The following is a 22,206-nucleotide window of genomic DNA, read 5'->3' as shown; positions in this document are numbered from 1 at the left end:
TCAAGCTAGCAGCTTGTGGAAGACTCAGGTGATGCACAGCGAGTGCACGGGCGGAGTGCGGCCGATCAGTCATTTAATTTGTGCCGAATGAAGTGATTGAACAGGCTTATTACAGTCCTGTGACATCCACAGGTACTGGGTTTTATTTTTTTGTCAGAGCATTTCAAGTCAAGTCAATTTCATTTTGTAGCCTAATATCACAAATCAGAAATTTGCCTCAGGGGGCTTTACAATCTGTACAGGATACAACACCCTCTGTCCTTTACAGTACGACTCTCTCATCGAATGAGGAAAAACTCCCTTAGCTTAACGGCGAAAAAAAATGGAAGAAACCTCAGGATGAGCAACAGAGGAGTTTTGCTTTATTGATTGCTGTTGGGATGTAATGAGAATTTCAACAAATATAACAAAAAATGTATTTGAACAACACTACCAACCCTACCTTTAAATATCCCAATTGGTGTATTTTTTACTTCGTTTCATGCTTTCATTAGATGTCATATGGTTTCATGTTATATATATATATATATACTGTATGTCCCAACAGATTGGATCTTCTTGAAAACAGCTGAGGAAGAGCAGAAATAGCCACAGGGATGCATCTGGATGTACGGTTGATGTCTACATCATATGACATGTCTGCATGATGGAGCGGTGAGTGATTAATGGACTGTCCAAACGATTTCAGCTAGACACAACTTATGGTGACTTTTAGGATGCTTTCACAATAGTCCTTTTGGCCGTCTCCACAGCTGCCACTTCTATGCAGGGCATCGCGGACTTTGAAATATTGCGGTTGAAGTTTTTTCACTTTGACTCTGCACTGATCTACTGTTTGTACAAATTGCTTCTTCTCAAATTTATTTCTATATATAAAACATTGGACTTCTGCAGAAATCCAGTTCAGTCCTCTCCCACTCATGTTAACCTGTCGTTTATCTGTGTCCATCTCAACAAATGTCAGCCTGTAATCCCCTGCATTTTGGTTCACTTCCTGCAATTGAGTTGTATTATATTCTCACTGCACTCGAACCGCGCTAGGGTTTGGTCCGAGACCACCTTTTGCAAGCGGTCTCGACCCGGTTGTTTTGGTCCCAATCAGAGTACGATTACTGCGTTCACAACTGCCCCAAAAAAACGCGCCAGAGTTCGATTAAAACGGACTAAATGTTGTCTTGTGAAAGCGCCCTTAAATACATCTCACAGTCTTCATCAGCAGATGGAGTTTGCTCAGTTTTGAACTTCTGTCATGTTCTAACAGGTGGTCGTATATGCCTGCTATCACATGAACATACTTCCATACTTTGGCCACATGATGGCGACTGAGCAAACGCTGATGAAGAGGAAGGCTATTGAGCGGACGTTAAGTTTTATTTTTTTGTCAAACTACTTTTTCCAAAGTCAAGAGTGAAAATCCAGGCTCAGCAGATTTGTTTTTAGCTTTTTACAATAAGAAGCCTTTTTGAAATGGGAGCTTTTTGCCTTTTTTTTTTAGATAATACAGAATCATGAGGAAACATTATGCTGGCTTTTGAAGTGTAAGTGCACATTTTTAAAGCATACAATCCCTTCACAAAGAATTAGACAGTAGATGACACATGTTTGTGTCCTGCTGTAAGTCAGGTCGGGGAGTTCCCAGTGTTCAAGTATATAGACATAAGAGACAGTTAATTATTTTGTATGTACTCTGTGATTCTGGATCACCCGGTGCAGTCATCTACATCCTGGATCTAATTCAAAACAGATCCAATAAGGGAAGTGTAATTTTCACACACGCTTCCTTCCAGCCTTGGATCGAGATCATAAAGATAATGGACATCTGTTGATCCTCCGGCCAAACTCTGGGCTTTTTATGTACCTTTTAAACTACAGTGAGTTAATTTCTGTGTTGTGCAGAGTGAGAAACAAGATGCAGAAGATTAGCTTTTGTATTCACTCTCTGCTGGGCAAGGCTGAAACACTGAGCAATATAATGTGTGAGAAGACAAAAGAGGAAGTGGTGAAAGAGTTTAATTTCCGGCTCGGCAGGGGCAGCCCAAGTTAATTAAACTTTGCGTCTTGTTTAACACAGTTTAAATAATGTATTAAGCCTATTAGAGAGAGAGAGAAAGAGGAGAGGAAGGAGGAGGGGTGGAGGAAAAAAACTCTTTCATTTTATCACCCTGGGAGTCATTTGTGTTCTTTGTCATTGCCTACAATCAAGGGCAAAGCCTGTATATGTCACAAGGAACAAGCGAGTGATCCACTGATCTCACAGACAAATGTAATAACGCTTTAGGGTGGTGTATGATAAATAATTTATAATAAAATTAATATTTTTAATAACTTAGTTTGATGCTTTGAGCAGTATGTCACATACCTTTGACTACAAAATGAGCTGTTACATTCTGACATACATGATATAGTACTTCAATATGTAAATTAAATGTAAGTGGTCTCAATTATTTATAGGTGCTAACGTTTTTGGACTTTTAACCGTGACCTCAAATTGTTCAAAATGTCCCTTTTTAATAACTGAGTGGATCTTTTACAAAGAAAAACCTATATTTGACATACTGATTAGTAGGTTTTACATGATATATTTATACATATACTGTACACGCATATGTATGTAAAGTTGTCTGGGTTTGTTTTGGGAGGCAGGAACATTGTGTCCTTGATAAATGCTGCAGTGTATTATAGTAGAGGATTACATGATCAGAGAAAAGACAGCCTGCGTGACTGAATGTGTGTGTTTTCGTTCACACTGTTCATCTGAGAGCTAAGCTTTTCTCTCCCTAAAATGTCAGAAGTTTGACACCCTACAAAACGGCAACCTCTAGAGTCATTATTGCTTAGCTACTGCCTTCTCCGTCAATCAATACAACCTTTATAAATATCACATTATGTGTGTGCCTGTGTGTGGTTGTCATGAAATAGATGTATATTTTATAAATGACAACCATGTTGCTCTCCTTTTCGTCTCCTCTCACCTCCTGTCTCCCTCTGACAGGGTGTCGCTTGTGCTGACTGTCTAATGAGAGGTGAAAAAATGTAATTTGAAGGTCAAAATGTGCGATTTGTCACCTCTCTAAAGGAATGATGTAACACAGTCATGTCAGTTTAGAGAATGGGGCTTTGTTTTGGTGCAATTACTTTTTCTGGTGTATGAGAAAATAATTGCAAGCTCTTAATTGATGTAAGCCCTTGCAGTGGCGTTGATTATATTTCAGATGCTGCTGTGTGTGTTGGCATGATAACTCATTGTTGAATGGCAGCCATGTTTCCTGGAAATGTGCTGACTCCCTGGTGATGTCGAGCAACACGGTGACAATAATTAGTTTTAACAATTACTGTTTAGAGCAACACAACCTCACAGACGAATATACACACACCAAATAGGCTACGCCCGCCTCTCTTCCTCCCTCAGTTGTTCAATTTGCAAGTGAGGTGAAGTGTCACTGAAAGATAAGAGAGAGACGGCGGGATGCATGGAGTAGAAGACAGAGAGAGAGAGACACACTGTGAGACACACACAAGTGACTGCTCTGAGCCATGATAGATAAGCCAGGCAATTCTCCGGCAGCTCCTCATATCTCCTCTTATGCTTGATTGTGGTGGCAGAATAACCTTTCAGGGACACCCGTACCTTCCCTCCGTCCTTTGCCATCTTTATTTCCAGCCTCTAATTTTAAACCTGAATACCGAATATTTCAATTCACAGGAGAGGTGTTTGGCTTTTAATCCTTCGACTTTGTGTCCTGCTCTTTTATGCTATTCCCAATCAGCTTTTTATTCTTGTATTGAATTCACTATAAATGTCTTAAACCAAACGGCTAACAATGCATGAGGCAATCTCATTGTCGGGGGAGAAATGATTGTGGGAGCGAGGTGGCGGCGGGGTGACAGAGAGAGAGAGAGAGACAACAGAAATGAGAAGATGAGTTTTAGTAACAGAATCATTTTCTCCCATGAGTAGCGGTTTGCTCCTCCCCTGTTGCCGTAGAGGAAAATAATACTGATTGGAGGCAGCAGATGAACTGTGAAAAGTAAATTGGACGTGATTACATTTGGGGAAACACCTCCCTGCTTCCATTACCTTTTAATAAAATGTTTAGTTACTACATTTCAGGAGGTTAATGGTATCAATGTAATCAATATGGTATTCATTCTTATTCCCTTGTCTTTCTCAAAAGGGGAGCTTTGCTCCTGTTTGTGGACCTATATCTCATTTTCCTCATTTCTGTTTTTCTTCTTCCTATTCTCCCTTTTCTTTCCATATCCCTGCTTTCACTGCCCGACTCTGACTCAGCTGAAAGACTCCCGTAGATCACAGTATGTGTTGTCTGCTGCAAGAAGCGAGTCTCACATTCTCGGGTTGTTATTTTCTCCCTCTTTCTCTCCCTCCCAGCCTGCCCCCCCTGTCTTGTGTCAGAGCACGTCTAAACCTTCACATCTCATCCATATTTTACACAACAGCCTGCCTTTGTCCACCACTGTCCTTTTCACTCTCCAAACTCTCTCCTTTCAGTCTGAGGGCACTTTGAGGAGAAAGACGAGGAGAAAGGACAGACGGCATGCCTCGTGAATGTGATGGACTTAAGGGGAGGCACAATGGAAGCTGGAGAAAGAGGCAAAGTGCTTGAGAAAAGGGGCAGAGGCAGGAGAGTTGAAAGGCATGGAAGGTAAATGCAAAGCCTGTGTGTTTGTGTGTGTTTGTTTTTATATGTGTACATGTAAGAGGACAGAAGAAAGTCCTGCCCCAGTCTATGGATGAACACTTGAGCCCTATTACTTGCACAAGCTGTGAGGGGAAACACACACTCCTCTCCTTCTTTCTTTCTTACTCTCTGTGGGTCTAAAGAGTAGCTGGGAATAACCATAAAATTAAAACTGTGTTCATTTCACTTGTTTCGGCATGTTGTCACAAAACCCCCCCACATGTATCTTAAAGCTCACCAATCGTTTTTCTGAACTGATCCAAACTTTTTCTCTCCTGATACCTCTACTCAGTGTCTCTGTTGATCGAGTACCCATCTTATACCAGTGCTCAATTTCTCCCCCTCAATTTAAAATCTGTATACCACACTGCGTCAAAATCATTACAATAAGTTTTGTGTAAGATAACACGAGGCTAGGGCTGGGGTCTCCAACAAGTAGCTTGATACCTGTTTCTGAGTGGCTTGCTAAAGGTTCAAAGAATATGTACATACGTTTGATAACACAAAGTCACTTTGAATTTCTATCCAATCAAATTCAGATGTCCCGCCCCCTTCTCACAAAAAACTATTATCAGCTGTCAATTAAACAAGTTATTCTGCTTTCAACTTTGGTTACATCAGTGACGGTGTAACATTATGCAATGTTAGCAGACTAGCAAGCACACACCAGACTTGACAATGACCACAGAAAATAGCCAGGCCAAGAAATGGCTAAAAATATACAATTTTCATGAGGAATGGGTTTTTAGAGTTTTTTTTTTTTCAGAAATGTGAATGACAAATAAGCGTGTCTCATTTGCAGGGCGAGTGCAAACGTTGAGTGCCAAGTCCACAGCAACTATTCATGGGACTTTCCGGCTGATGATATTACAAATCCTGCTATGGCGAAGGCATTACCCGCCCTTCTGATTGGCTTACCCTTATATTCTTACCCTAACCCTAACCGTAACCTATCTCCCTCCTCCAACCAACAAAGGCAATGAGCACTAGCCAATCTGAGGCAGAGTAGGACGGGTCATGCCTTCACCATAGCAGGATTCATAATTTGGCATCCGGCTGGTAGCAGTCTACAAACAGAGAAGGTAAAAAGACGAGAGTCTGTGTTTACCAAAGTGACGAAGAAGGCCAACGCAGCAACAGAGGCTTCGTTTAGTAGTGCACATCCTAACGAAACACAAAAGGCCCTTCGCCTATGGCGAAATGGTAATAGAGGCGATGACTGCGGTGGCTGAAATGTTATTAAAGGACCATAAAAGTAAGACAGAAATTATGTCCGCTATCGACAATGTACAACTTGGTTCTATGAGTAGCTTTAGGCCATTTTAATTTTGTCAAATTAGTTCTCAGAGAAAAAAAGGGTTGGAGACCCCCAGGCTAGGGATTGCTGTGGCACTAAAAACTACAGCCCACTGTGACTAAATTAATGCAACTGATAGTGGAAATATTGAGCTTTATAATGGCATATAAATATAAACGTGAATCAGTCGGTACCTGATCCGCTCAATAAGGTCGGTATTTGCAAGTTAGATGCACTTTTATTGGTTTAACGAATGCTTCACCTAACTTAACACAAAGCTTTTATTAAGTTCCAGAAACTTTTGAGATCCAGGGTTTTCATCTGACAGCCGCAATTTGTTAGTTGGTGTCAGCGTCTGTCTTTTGCTCCATTGGTACACCTACAGTACAGAAACACACACACACACACACACACACACACACAGTAACACGCTCTGTCCTGTCTAACGAGCAGGAACCTCATCTGAGCAGCAGGTTGGCAGGATAAACGATGCTTGCGTTTATGAGGGAGACACACATTGAACACAGCGTGTCTCAGACAGAGGAGTCTTCATCATTAACTCACAATGTGAGACACAAAGTGTCTCATAAAATAAGACAAGTGCACACCGTACAAGCTTGCGTACACCTATTCAGGTATATTGAATTTCCCCTGTTTCTCGTTGTCTTCTCCTGTCACTCACATTGTAGATTTCAAGACATTAGAATCTATTGCAGAAGTAAATCCTTCAGCCCTAAAACTAAACTGTGTCTTTAGTGAGAGGAGGAATACAGCGGTTTCTGAAGACCATGTGCATACACCTTTTTTCCCAGATATGTTTCAACAGCTGCATGTTCTGTATCATGCAGCCTTTAAAGGGGATTTAAACGGTTCATAAAGTTTATTTTAACACAAAGGCGCATGTAGTTCTTTAATATGAGTTTAAAACATAAAAAAAAACACCAACATTGACGTTGCAGTACATTAATAGTTAACATATATATAATTAGCAGCTGTGGCTCAGGAGTTGAAGTGTCCTTGGACAAGATGCTAAACCCCAGATTGCTCCCGAAGGCTGTGCCATTGGTGTGTAAGTGTGTGTGAATGATTAGTTTAGATCCAGATGAGCAGTTGGCACGTTGTATATCTGCCATCAGCGTATGAATGGGTGAAAGCTGACGTGTAGTGTAAAGCGCTTTGAGTGATCGGCAGACTAGAAAGGCGCTATATAAATGCAGTCCATTTACCATTCTGTAGCTACTACGGTACTGTCCTGTGTGTGGAGCATTGCTTTGAGGCAGAGCAATGAAGTCCTGCTCGCATCAGCTGATTGGTATCAGCTGCCTCTTTCATGCTTCACCATCAGTGACTCATACATACATCAGCATTTATTCATCAGATTATTTGGAGAGGTCCCTCAAAGAGCAGCAGCCTTTTCTGCCAAATCTAACTGTTTAAAATAATATTTACAATATTTGACTTACTAACTCTTATGTTTGTACTTGTATTTGTTTGTTTGCCCTGTACAGTGTGCTGTGACATGAGAATTCCCCCCCCGGGATAAATTAAGTATCTATCCATCCATCCTAAAAATAGTCGCTTCCAAAAACATATCTCTGACTGAGCTACAATATACTATACAAATTGCTAAAAAATATGAACAAAATCATAAAGTCTAGCATTAAACAAATATTGGACATTGATGTATAGTTCTATTTTCACACTGGTGCACAGATGTTTGGTTATATTAGGCAGAAAGGCCTGGGATCTTTAGCGAAGCTCTCTCAAGAATCCAAGAAGCATACCAAAGGATTGTGCTGGGAGCACTAAATCCCCCGTCGTATTTGCCGAGTAAACACATACATCTATTAAATGCAGGATTCAGAGAACGTCATGACATAAGCCAGAGAAGTCTCAGAAATGTTTGAACAAAATACCAGGAGAAGAGTTGGAATGAAGGAGGGAGCTGCAGCCATCACGCTGCTGTTTGCGGAAAGATTAGAGGATTAGCTAAAGTGAATCTTTGAGACCAGCTTCTGTGCATACTGTAGGTTTGAATGCTGTTGGGTTTTCCTAGTCTGCCGGTAGCAGATGATGATGATGTGGCACCATAAGCAAGCTGAAGAAGCGTGAATGCAGCTACAAGCCAATGAGCTTGTGCGTGCAGAACATCAGTGTTGGTTATGATGTAAGAGGTGTTAGGGGTGATAAGTGCTCAAGTGGCAGGTGTGGGGGAGGTGGATGACATTCCTCTGGTAGTGTGGTGATTCAAAATGGTGGCATGTTCTTCATGAGATGTCCTGTCAAAGAATGAATTCTTGATCATGTTAGCAAGGCATGGAAAGTTAATGCCAGTGAGCAACCTCTGAAGTGAAGCTGAAGTGACTTAAACTTGCATTCTTTCTAATAGCCAGCAGGGGGCGACTCCTCTGGTTGCAGAAAGAAGTCTGATTGTATAGAAGTCTATGAGAAAATGAGCCTACTCCTCACTTGATTTATTACCTCAGTAAACATTGTAAACATGAGTTTATGGTCTCAATCGCTAGTTTCAAGTCTTCTTCACTACAGCATGATGTTCATTTAGTAAATTATGGTCCCATTTAGAGTCCAATAAACCATAAGTCAGGATATGCTTCAGGGCGTGGCTACTTTGTGATTGACAGATCGCTGCCACGGCGTTGTCCGGTCTGGGTGGTATCCGTGTTTTCGTCTTACAACTTTAACTCTTTCACAGTGTGTTTTCAGTTTATGAAAGTTAATTGCAACATTGTGGTCGCCTAAAAATGTCTGCAACCTCTCGTGTCGCTTCTGTTTGCAAATAACCAAGATGGAGTCGGCCAAAATGCCGAACTTGAGGTTTCAAAACGGCAGTCCACAAACCAGTGGGTGACGTCATGGTGACTACGTCCACTTCTTATATACAGTCAATCGTGAAAGCTAAACCTGTAGCACACAGAAACGTGTTTGTAATAAAATGCGCTCCATGGTCTCAGTGATTGCACGGACCATTTCATTATCAAGCATAGCCCTTCACTCTATTTCATTTAAGTGCCCCAGGCTTCGTGGCATGATCATTAGCTCACACCGACGGACAATATTCCACCTCATTTAAATGTCTGGGAAAAATTAGACATCGCATTTGAATTTCAGCAGTGACTGGAAGTTAGTTTCTCACTCTGCCAGGTAGGCAGTGGAGCATCGGCGGATGCAGTCGGGCCACTCGGTATGTGTATGTGAAACCGACATTGAAGCTTGGCATTAATAATGGGGTCTTCTCCTGAGAATATTGGCCCGGCAGACTCTTGTCACAGTCGGCAGCGTTGTTGAATTTGAATGCATTTTAGATTTAAGCCTCTTTTAAGAATGAAATGATTTAGGTTGATTTGATTGTGTATCCATGTATGACTTTTCAGTGGACGCCTTGAGCGAAAGATTGACATGCGTGACTGAGAGTTATGGTGATAGGTTGGATATGCTAATTAAACAGCTTTACATTCCAAGTCAGCATAGATGAAGCATAAATACAGCCAAACATACAGTCTTTACATATAGCGAACCATACGGCATTAGGGCTGTGGATGGGGAAAAAAGCCATTAGTAATGGCAATAGAAATATTTCTACAGACTAATGAAATTAAGAGACAGTTATAAGATCAACCTTTTTCATTTTAAAAGGAACTTATCTAATTTTGTTGAATAATAGCTTTTCATAAGATCCAATTTTGCTGAAGATATTATTATTCCACTCAACTAGCGAGGGAGCTGGAAACTATTAGAAGAGATGCTCTGCGTATGTGCAGTCTGTTGAAGCCCTTTCAGGGGTCTACCAGAATAAGTAGGTCAATATCAGCGAGCAGAGGGCAGTTAAATACTTGAGAGTAATTGTTTCCTCTTGTTTTCATGTACCAGTGACCTTTTTGTTTTTAAATTTCAGGGCAAGTTGTGTATGATCTTTCATTTATCATGAGGAACTTTGCAGTTCAAGTGTTAACCTTTTTAATGCAACAACAAATTGGTCAAAACTTAAAAAGGAATTAAAATTCCAGTATATAATGTAGCTAGTATATAAACATAGAACTGAATTGAATAGATCGGCCCCATTGTCACCGATACCCGATACAGTTATACGAGTCAGTATTGGCCCAATATCCGATCCAGTATCGGTATCGGTGCATCCCTAATTATAAAAATGCAATAAAGTGTAGATTGTAAGCTTGTTGGTTAAATGGGTACTCCAGCAATTCTCATAGTGTTGTCACTTGAGTCATTTTCTCGGACCTGTCAAAGCTCCTCCAGAACCACAGAAGGCATCACACAACCGTTTTCACAGGCTGAGTAGTGCTAACCCTGACTAGTAAACTGATATTCATGTGTAAAGCCAGTGCAGTGCCCCTTTAAAGGATAATGCTGGCATTATATTATCATTGTATTATCTATAAACTAACCAATTTATTGTGAAAAAATAAAATTGTATGTTGAGGATAAAATGAACATGGCCAGTGCATTTTTTACTGAATTGAAAATGTCAAATATGAGGAGAAGAGTTTTATTGTTTTAACTAGTTTTATTATTCCTTATTCATCAATTAAATGCATTTACTGGGCTGTTGTCCTTTCCAACACCACTAGCTGTCATGAGAAAGCACTCAGTCCTAACACCACAGCCCTGTGTGTGTCTCTTTCACCTCATTCTTCAGCAGTGTGAAAAAGGGAATCCAGCCAGCTATTCTCTCAGGAACTTTTTCAATTTACAGCATGGATTTCCCATGGCTGTCAAGGCTGGGTGAGACTGAGATGAAGGGTTTTGGCAAAGAAACCTGAGGTGTAACAAGCCAGTTGTACGGCTTGTGTGGGTTCACCACAAGGCTAGAGGCGGATGTGTTGTGGAGAAATTTTATATTGTGGGGAGACATAAAACCTAATAGTGCAGTCTGTTAAAGTGACACTCCACCCCAAATCTACCCATTTAGGATCAATCACTCACCCCTGTGTGCTTGGAAAGTGGCTGTTAAAAGTTGGTAGTTGTTTTGCTAAGAACAGCAACTCTTTTTACACTGATTAGATTTCGGTGGTCAAAGGCGAAAGGTCACTGTGACCTCATAAAACATGTTTTTGGCCATAACTCAGGAATTCATATGCAACTTATGACAATTTTAAACACGTCTAACAGGGTAAAGTGATGGCATTTTGGACAGACATAAACTGCAACTTGGCTTATTGGCAGAGGCATACAAACATGAGGCTGTAATTCTAGTTTTCCTATTTGAATTTTAGGTAGTACACAATAGATATTTACAATCTTCTATCGTCTCAAAATAATGTGTTTAACTTTTATGTTGTTTTCTAATCAGATATTCAAGTCTTGCACACAGACTTTTAGACTGTCTTGCTGTGCAATCAATAATGATTTGTAAATTAGATTTCCATTCAAGTAGTACACATTCATTTAACTTCAACCCAGGTGGTTTGTTTACTTAGGAGGGGGGCTTCTCATTCGATGTCTCTGTGATTTTAATGTGCTTTTAGCCCATATACACCCAGAGCTCTAGCTGTGTAGCTGATCCAGTGTTGATCCTCTCAGCATAAGCCACTGGTGAGGATAATTGATGGCAGGTTTTATTCCAATGATCTGCTCTGCGTGAAGGAATGAAACCGCATTCCCCGCCTTACATGGGCTACTACTCTTACCCCCAGAGCGCAAAAATCAGCTGCACTCTCCGCCAATGTTCGTTTACTAAGGAAAAACTGATTGTTTTAGACCATTTCTCAACTGAATATCAACATGAACATCTTACAAAGCACATTCTGATTTATGTAGTTTAATCAGAGGAATATTGTCAGTTATCATTTAGTCTTTTGGACCTCTGTTGGCAGTAATCACAGAGCCAAATCATAGACTGTATATACTATGTAGGTTTTTTGCAACCAAAAGTGACACAAGAGGGTGAAGCTAGGTACAATCAAGTGCTGAATAAGACATTTTTAGGTGACGAAAATGTTACTATTAACTTTCCTGAACTGAAATCACACTGTGAAAGGGTTAACGTTGTAAGACAAAAACACGGACAACTCCCAAACCGGACAACACCGTGGTAGCGACCTATCAATCACAAGGTAGCCACGCCCTAAAGCATACCTTGCTTTATGATCTACTTGGCTCTAAATGGGATCATAATTTACTAAATGAACATCATGCTGTATTGAAGAAGACTTGAAACTAGCGATTGAGACCATAAACTCATGTTTACAATGTTTACTGAGGTAATAAATCAAGTTAGAAGTAGGGTCATTTTCTCATAGACTTCTATACAATCAGTCTTTGTTTTGCAACCAGAGGAGTCGCCCCCTGCTGGCTATGAGAAAGAATGCACGTTTAAGGCACTTCAGCATTGGCTTCACTTTTCAGACCCGGAGTTACACACTGGGCCGGACAGAAATTCAAATTTACAACATACATCAACAGTCACTTTGACCACGAGAAAGCTTACAGTAGTTTCCGTTTCTCCCTTTGTCCTCGAACTACACATTCAATTTAGAAGATTTATTTTTCCCCCTCCATCTACTGAATTTGCCTCTTCCAAGGGCAAATACAATAACACACACACACATACACATACACACACACACACACATTGCAAAGCTCATTTCAGCTGAACCAGAAACGCTTGCCATCACTTTCCATAATGACTTAGTGTCACGTGTCAAGGTGTGAATGTATTGAATGCACCGAAGCAATGAATACGGATGGATTTGTATAATATTAGTAATGCTCATTAGGTTGTATATAAATGTATACGTCAGCTCAATGTGTTTGGGCTGCATTCTGATATTACATGCAGTGAGTGTAGCCTATATGCTGCACACTCACTGGGGCATCGGTGAAACTGGGTGTAAATAATAAATGGTATTGCATTGTACACTGCATGGGGGGTTTGAGCAATTCATGCCAATCAAATTGTTTTTTCTGCATTAGAAGTGAATATATTAAGGTAAAAACAGAAACGGCGAAAAGAGACTTTTTCTCAGAGCATTTATTTGCATGAGTTTGCATAGTTTATGTGTGTATGTGTACATAATAACATCGGTGTGAGTCTGTGGTTAAGACACCTGCACACAACTACACACACACACACACACAAAGTGTCTGATATCTTTAATAAATGTCAGTTGGCAGAATACCTCATTAAGTGCTCTGTCACAAGTCATTCATCAAACCCTGGCAAGCAGACATAATAAAAGTTTTAAACACTTCAACCCCTCTCCCGTTGCTCTGTACCAATAAAATATGCATAGAGTATGTATTGACTCCAATATCTGCCCGCTATTTCAGTCAGAGCTGTAAACGATCGTGCTGGTTGGAGTAGAAGAGAGAAGGAAATGAACATACAGAGTAAACTAAAGAACAAAAGTGTGGGGATACCTCACCGTCATCTGCTACCCTCTGGGGGACTGCTGATCCTGGCAGGACATGTCATTGATCAAGTGACCAATCAAATTATCATGAGGTCGATGGAGGGTGTGAGTGATTGGCTTTTGCACCCTTCCTCCTCGTACACACATTAACATTGATTGGCCTGTTGAAGTCAATATGACAGTAAACCAGGTTGCTCTGTGACAGACGATACCATTGTACCTTTTTTAGCCACATTTAATCACTCAGACACCACAGTAAGGTGTGATTACAGTCGACAAAATCTGTAATCACACCAATGTATCATGTATTTTCCCAACATTTTTTCCCCTCAAGAAGCCATCTCACAGCTAAATATTTGTCCACCACCCCAATATTTGGATTAAGATTTAGGATGTTGGAGCCAATAATGTTGGACCAGCTGACTGAATGGTATGTTTTTGAGTCTGTTACAGGATTTGTAAACATCATTTATTACTTTAATCCAGAATATGCAAATCCAGTGGTTTTGAGGTAATTTCTGAGAATCCAAAAGCACCTTTACAAAATTAAATCAGTTTTCAGTGAAATATACTGTTTTTCTAATCCATACAGATTATGAAAACAGTCAATGTAACTAAAAAAGAAAACACCATATGCTTGGCGTTCAAGTGGTTAAGTCATGAAAACACCGCTGCTAAGCAACAGCAATATCAACGTTACTTTCGGTGTCTAGAAGCCACAGAGGCTAAAATTGCAATATATTCACTTATGCACCGAAAAATGAACTTCCATGGCCTCCACCATTTCTGACAATATCAACAAACACGTCACAACTCGTGAACTCTGAGCTTTCAGAAACGTTCCACTTACGAGGTCGTGAATACCACAAGAGGTGGCCGTTCATATGGACTCTTCTCATGAACACGGTAAACACGACTCCATTTGAAGGCACCATTAACAACATAAACAGTCTAAATGGGCCCTTTTGTATTTCCTGTTGCAATGTGTGTTAATGCAGTAGCTGACGGGAAGTAAACTTGGACCAAAGCTGTTGCAAACAGAATGGCAATGATGCAGCATGTGACCAACTCCCAGAAGCCTCCAGCCCTGATATAACAGTGATAGGAGCTGGGACTAGACAAAATGTGCTGAGAGTGGCACAACGTTTGACAGCAAAGGGATGAATAGAGGACAGGGTGAGAAAAAGAGGGGAACAGATGCAGGGATAAAAAAAAAAAAATGACAAAAGCCACTGGGGCCCAATGGATGATTGATTTTTGTCACCCTTTCTACCATCTGTCATGTTCTCTCTGTCAGTTGAACTCTCTGTACAACCCCTAAAATTTATGTTCACATGCAACATTTACATAAGCAAATAGGTTTGGCAGGAAACGATAGGCCACGCAGATAAATTTTTTTAATCAACATAACGGTAACAGCCTAGTCAGTATGATGTGACAAAGTGTGCAGATGATGTGGTGGTGTATAGCGACACATGGGAAGCTCATGTTCAACGTTTGAAGGCAGTGTTTGACCCGTTGTTCGAGGCAAACTTAACAATTAATTTGGCAAAGTGTGAGTTTGCTAAAGCGACAGTGACCTATCTTGGCAAGGTTGTAGGCCAGGGTGAAGTTAGTCCTGTGCATGCTAAGGTGGAGGCCAATGATGAATGGGACCATCATTGTCAGTTGCCATTTATACAGATCATACCCCATTGACTTTCCTGTCTAGTATGCAGAATAGTAACCAGAGACTAATGCGGTGGTTGCTGTTTCTTCAGCCTTACACACTTAACGTGCGTCACATTGAAGGTCAAAAAAAAATTTAATGGCGGACGCACTTTAGCGTGCCCCATTTTTATGTTTTGATGTGGTTTGCTTATATTTAGTTATCCTTCTTGTTCCAAGTATTTTAGGTTAGCACTACAGTTTCACAGCACCCATCACCCACACCTCACTACTGACTACTGACTTTACACCCTTACCGACTTTATTTTGCTTCAGTTGAATTATCTTTAATAAATATACTTGTTTATTTAAAATGTTACTGTGCGGACTTCCCTTCTTTGTTATGCTGCTGAATGAGCTGGGCATAATGATAACAAGGAAAGGTTTGCATTTAAAACATCATACTTGTGTTTTGGGAACTCAAAGCTAAGGTTATACATAGGGAAAGAGTGTGGTCTAGGTTAAATATTGAGGAAGTCGGTTCTGACTCAGAAAAAAAAGACCTTGAGTCATTCAATATTTTACCCAAACCGCAGTCTCTTCCTAACCTTCACCAAGTGTTGTTTTTTTATTGATGCAGACTCTGCTCTCTTTGAAGCTTAAAATAATTTCTGCAGTGTGTAGCTGTGTATCTTTCATAGCATGACTTGTTTAGTAGATGTTAAAGCAGTTTCTAGATACTGTAAATGACAGAAATTAGGCTGTCAAAATGGACAGACCAATGTTGGGGATCAATTAGAATATAAGACCCTTTCTGTGTTAGAATACATATATACAGACCTGCTGACATAGCTCAAGGGACAGACAGTAATGAGGATTGGATGAACCCGCTGGGACAGCAGCATTGCAGCTTTCCTTCTTCAGCAACCACCATAAACAGCTCAAGGCTTCCTGGACTGTCAGCTCGTTCTGACGGACTTTCTGTCTGGATGCCATGGGTTTGTTGAGGCAAATACCTGTGAAATGTGGAGGCAGGACTGTGAACCTTTATTCTATTAACTCTTTGTTGCCTCCTGTATAATTGATAGCTGGCATCAGCAAACTGGCACATCTGCTGTCACAAGAGGATGGAAACCTCCTAGTAGACTGACTTCGCTGCGGGAGGGGTCCACAGAGAGAGTTCTCTACCAGATGCTGCAAGCAGCTACTGGGTGAGGCCACAGATGGGTGAGGACACAGTGTCCCCTCTACTGATGGAAGCAGCTGAAAGCTGGGCTTGTAGAGAGTGTGCTGTCATAACATACCTAAGTCGAGGTCTATTTGAATTGGCAAGGGATGTGTGCAATGTATAATCAATCAGGTCTTAAGGTCAGGTGAATTTTGAGTTTGTCCTCTCATCTGGTCCTTAGGGAGAAGGTAAAGGGAATCAGAGATGGTCTCTGCAGATCTCAGTGTCTCTGCATGTTTGATATGTACAGCGAGAGAAGAGTACTTTAATGTTTGGGCTGCCAGAGGGGGTGGAAGTGGTATTTAATGTGATCCTGGGTGGCAGTGGCTTTATAGAGCGATCCTCGGCTCCTCCAACCTCCATGTTAAAGTGTCCTTGGGCAAGATACTGAACCCCAAATTGCTCCCGAAGGCTGTGCCATCGGTGTGTGAATGAGTATTTAGATTAGACACCATTGGCACCTTGCATGGCAGCCTCAGCCATCAGTGAATGAATGTGTGTGTGAATGTTGACATAGTGTAAACTGCTTTGAGTGGTCCCAAAATTAGAAAAGCGCTATATAAATGCAGATCCATTTACCATTCCTACTTGACGTTTGCTCTGTCGCAAGATGTAATTTAATCAAACATCTCCATCTCTGTCTTCCTGCCTCTCATCTCTATCTGTCTTTGTAAAAGGACCAGTGTGTAACGTTTCAGGGTATCTATTAGCAGAAATGGAATATAATATTCATAACTAATCGTTGTGTTTTCGTTATAGCTTAAAATGAGCCCTTCATATCTACATAGGGAGCGGGTCCTCTTCAGGGAGTCCATCATGTTGCAACGCCATGCTTCTACAGTAGCCGTGCAAAACCGTGGTACCGCCAGCTGACATTTGACTTCCGTTGCTCCTAAAGTAGTAGAATGGCGTTACCACTAGATGCCGCCAAATCCTACACACTGTACCTTTACCTTTAAATATACAAGGAATACAGTGCCTTAATTCAAACGTTTTGAGTGGACATGTAATTTAATGCGTTGCTTGATATGCTGCAAACTCCTACATTATTAAGAGGTTGCTTTGTCTGCTGTGAAATCGTAATATCACACTGAATCACACAGGACAGATACAGTAAGTGCTGCTGCACTGCTCTCTGTTGATTGCAACTTTCAAGAATCTAGCTTTATAAACACCCTCAATCAGTGATTTCCCAGCAGGGGTTCTGCCTGTGACAGACAATAGAAGGCTCCTGCTATGGCACCTGTGATTGGGGTGAAGCCAGACAATTCCAACCCGCAGAGAGACCCATTATCCATTACTGAATGGCCAAATGACTAATTTCTCTCTTTTTAATATATTATCATTCCTAAAGGAGCATGACTTGTTCTGCAAATCTGCAGTGGCTTATTAGTGTGAAGCAGGAAGACGAATAGTGTGCCGTGGACGACTAGAGTACTACGTAATTGTTTCACTTACTCACCAAGACACAGAATATCTTGAACATTGTGCTTCTTAAAAGAATGGTACTTTCAATGCAGTATACGCTTGGCTGGTTGTCAAAACAAAAACATAATTGTTATTGTAGCTTTGAAATTGCACACATACACTTGCAACAAACCTTTTGTACTTCAAAAGCCCAAAGTCATATAACAAGAGAGTACAATGGCAGACATACATACATACACACACACACACACACACACACACACACACACACACATACACACACACACACACACACACACAGATGGACAGCTACTTGTGCCTCTTGACATTCACTCAGGACATCATGTACAATGGTCTATAGTTTGTCCCAATTCTCGCTAATCTCTGTATTAAGGTAAGGTCAGACTTCAGATGGCTTAAGTTCAGCAACAATAGATGTTCTTCCACTCAAGGTCACCAGGTTTGCGTGTGTGTCGAGCATATAGATCGCTTGGTATGAAAGCCCAAGTCTGTGTTTTACTGGAAGCTTGCCAAATAAAAAGTGAACCCACAGTCTTGAAGAGTGGCTTGTACCAGTTCTACAATATCATTAAAATATTCATTTTTCATATGTGTAATTAATCCTGCAGGGCTGCTTTGCTGGTTTTTCGATTTGAATCCTATCACTCTAATGTGGGGAAGATGTGAAACATTAAGATATTGTATGGGTCCCTTGCTTTCCTAATTTCACCGAAAAAAAAGTATTTCTAAAAACATTTCCTGGATATTACTTTGTCAATTAGTTGAGCAATTTAAAGCCACTGAAGTGAGTCTAAAGTAGAAACTCTGAAGCGTATAAGTGTTTATGTAATTTACAGATAAGCAATTCAACAAACACAGAGAATGTATTGTATTTGTAAACCAATAACAGACTGCTGCCATTTATTAAGAATTAATGAATCAGTAAGTTATAAGAACTGTATTATTTATTATTTTATTTAACAAAACTGAAGCTATTGTGTTTTTCTAGAAACAAAATGCAGTTATTCAGAATAACATACAGACCTCACTCTAGACAGTTTTCTATCCAAATGCGAACACCAGTGATAACAGTTTGTCATGTGTGATGTGTGTGTTAATTAGATTTGTTTGTGATCTGTGTGCATGTGTTGGGTGCATAAACACAAGGACGGATCAAAGCGCCGGGTCAGGACTGGTTATTGTCTGTGTGGGGGTGCAGGAAGTCTCCATCATCATGACTAATGTGTCTCTGCCTCTAATTACAGGACTACATGTGTACACACACACACACACACAAGGATACACACACACACATTCAATCACTGTATTATTTTCTTCTTCATATGTAAAGACAGACACCTTAAAAGGTTTTGTGTTCAGGTTTGTCTGAGCAAACAGGGACTCGGTGTATCCTAAGATAAACCTACTGTACCAGTGAGGTTAGATGATGGCTACATTAAGTTTTAATTGCTTGTGCTCTGAAGCAATAACAAGATTATGACCGGACAAGTAATTGGCATACAACAGGTGGAGCATGTTAACCCCTTCACTCCCCAACCTCCAACTCTCTCATTGGATCCTCTCTCCCTCGGTCTCTCTCTCTCTCTCACCACTCTCCTCTTTTGAAACATGAATTCAAAACAAACAGGTTTGGTCACACTGCAAACTCTCTTACAAAGAAGGCAGACGTTATTGTATCGGAGCCAGAATTAGATTTATTGCCAAGTAAGTTGTTCACTTACAAGGAATTTGCCTTGGTGTTTGGTACATACAATAAACATATTAAGAGAGAATAAAAAATACAGGGAAAGTACAGCAAAAGTCAAGAACATAGCCTAAATGTAGAATAGAAAATGTACAATACAAATATGAAAAAGGTGTCACAGTTTTGTTCAGGATGTGCAAAAAACTTGTTTGTACAATAATATAACTTGTTTTACTGCAGTTTTCTCGTAACTTGGGCTGCGTATTGGCAAGAATCTGGTGATACGATATCTATCGTGATGCAGGAGTTGCGATTCAATATATTGTGATACAGTAAGCAAGGTAAAATATTGTGATAAAATCTGAGTAAAAACATTTTTACTTTTTTAACAGTGGGAATCAGCATTTGCATTTATCACAGTCCCTGTAACATCATAGCACTACATTTTGTTTAATCTGAGCCCCTGTCTGCCACAAATATTTGCATGTAACCTATTAATTAAAAATCAATAGTGTTTTGGAGAATCGATACAACATAATATCGCGATACTCAAGTGTATCAATATTTTCTTTCACCCCTACTCATAACCCACTCACCCAGGTCACTTGGTGCATCTTGTTTTTTGGTCTTTTTTCTCTTACAAGTAAAATTTGGTCAGGCTATGTGTGCTTGGTCGTCAGCAGTGGCAGAAGAAGTAGTCAGATCCTAGTAAAGTAAAAGTGCTCATTCTGCAGTAAAATGTTCCCTGTCAGTGTGTTCCTATTATATATGGATTCATATTACTGCTGCATTGATGTGTCTGTTGCATTTTACTGCTGTAGATGTTTTTAACTCTTTTATATATTGCTGGGTAGTTTAATCCACAGCATTGCATCATATTCTATAACATCATCGGTCATCATATAGCATCGCTGTCCTGTGAGGACAACGAACCTCTAACTTTTCTCAGAAAAACAGCCCTGTTTTCAGCTTTGTGACTATGCAGTTTTCAGCTGATCGAAGAGGCTTTATAAATAGTTTATCTTTTTTTAATACTTTTTTATAGCAAATGAATTATACATCCACAATATATGCAATTTTTTCCTTGAATTCTATGCACCCAGGGGTACATATTGAACAAAGGAGTAAGATATAACAAAGAGTAAATGGATAACTGAGTAGAAAATAAGAAAAAAATAAATATATATACACACATTAACATATACTGTATACATATACACACCTTCACATATATATAAACACATATATATACACCTACACATACATATACGTATACTGTATTACAAACATACGTCCATATACATACACAGAGTCCATATATGAATACACATGCACATACACACATAAACATATACATATTATATGCAACAGTTTATTTATCATTTAGCCTTCAGTTTATCAGAGACATTCAAAGTAAAAAAAACACTATATTTGGAGATTACATGGTTTTCACTATACAGGAAAGGCATGGAAATGTGTAATCTGAAAAGTAACTAAAGCTGTCCAAACACATAATGGAGTGAAAAGTACAATATTTCCCACTGAGATGTAGTAGTGGAGTAAAAGTATAGGTTAGTTAGGCCTTCATAAAATGGAAATACTCAAGTAAGGTACAGAGGCTACCTTGAATTTGTATTTAAGTAGGCTACAGCAGGAGTTCTCAACCTTTTGTAACTCGAGGCCCACTTCCGATTGTTAAAAAAATTCCAAGGACTACCTTCCCAAATAAATGACAAGCTGGGCTATAAATATGTGTGATGCCACTGTCAGGTGTTATGACTCACATAAATATTCAGCTTACCCTCACCCATCACTGCATGCCATTATGAATCCAAAGTATTCAGGGTCATATTTCCTCACCACACACTTTTACTGGTTTCAAAAATTGCTTGATTTTGTGTCCCTGCATCTGTGACATATATGTCTGTAAAGGGGAGACTTGTGGGTACCCATAGAACCTATTTTCATTCACATATTTTGAGGTTAGAGGTCAAGGGACCCCTTTGAAAATGGCCATGGCAGTTTTTCCTCACCAAAATTTAGCGTAATTTTGCAGCGTTATTTAGCCTCCTTCCCGACAAGCTAGTATGACATGGTTGGTACCAATGGATTCATTAGGTTTTTCTAGTTTCATATGATGCCAGTATCTTCACTCTAGCTTTAAAAGTGAGCCCGCTACAACCTCTGAAATACAGAATAGCGGTTAATCTAACCATTTGGCCTCACCTTCGCGGCCCACTAGGTGGCTCTCTGAGGCCCACCAGTGGGCCCCGGCCCAGTGGTTGAGAATAGCTGGGCTACAGTATTGAGTAAATGTACTTAGTTACATTCCACCACTGGTCGTCAAGAAGACAATTGAGTTACCTGGCCTCGTGTATGTGCTAGCTTGCTAGAACAGTGCAGCAAAACATTCAGACTGAAAATGTGTTTTCTCGGTAGTAAATATGCAGATGACATGTACTAATTTTTGTAGGTCAAAGCAGTGAGTAAGTTATTATAGACAGTTTTATTGATCCCCGTGGGGAAATTTGATTGCCACCAAGTCAGACAACAACAAAAACACAGTATTCACAATACACCAATAAATAAATAACATCATAAGAAGCCCTTTGAGACATAATCAACAGCTGAGAGGTACCATGGATCTAGGCCATATCTAAGAATGTTCATTAAAAAAATCGGACCGCTGCTGGAACAAAAGACCTCCTGAATTGTTCAGTAGAGCACTGAGGCATCACTAGTCGCTCACTGAATGAAGTTGAGCTATTTTGTGTTGTGTTGCCTCTCTTGTTTCATTTCCTTCCATTTTG

At 40.1% G+C, this 22,206-nt stretch overlaps 1 protein-coding gene across 2 annotated transcripts in view; it reads left to right on the top strand.

Moving 5' to 3' along the window:
* LOC119494906 (short transient receptor potential channel 7-like) overlaps positions 1 to 22,206 on the top strand; it is a 92,943-nt gene that overhangs the window by 10,519 nt on the left and 60,218 nt on the right. Inside the window, exons 2-3 of one of the 2 annotated variants that reach the window (XM_037781132.1) lie at positions 548 to 654; positions 4,511 to 4,664. In XM_037781132.1, coding sequence (XP_037637060.1) covers positions 4,573 to 4,664 — 92 coding nt within the window. In that variant the 5' untranslated portion in view covers positions 548 to 654; positions 4,511 to 4,572. The remainder of the gene's footprint in view (positions 1 to 547; positions 655 to 4,510; positions 4,665 to 22,206) is intronic. The other variant, XM_037781133.1, reaches the window with a different exon arrangement.

This window comes from Sebastes umbrosus, chromosome 9 (genome assembly GCF_015220745.1).
Source record: "Sebastes umbrosus isolate fSebUmb1 chromosome 9, fSebUmb1.pri, whole genome shotgun sequence".
NCBI classification, from domain to species: domain Eukaryota; kingdom Metazoa; phylum Chordata; class Actinopteri; order Perciformes; family Sebastidae; genus Sebastes; species Sebastes umbrosus.
Note: the sequence above shows the minus strand (reverse complement) of the source record. Positions and strands in the feature narration are given on the sequence as shown.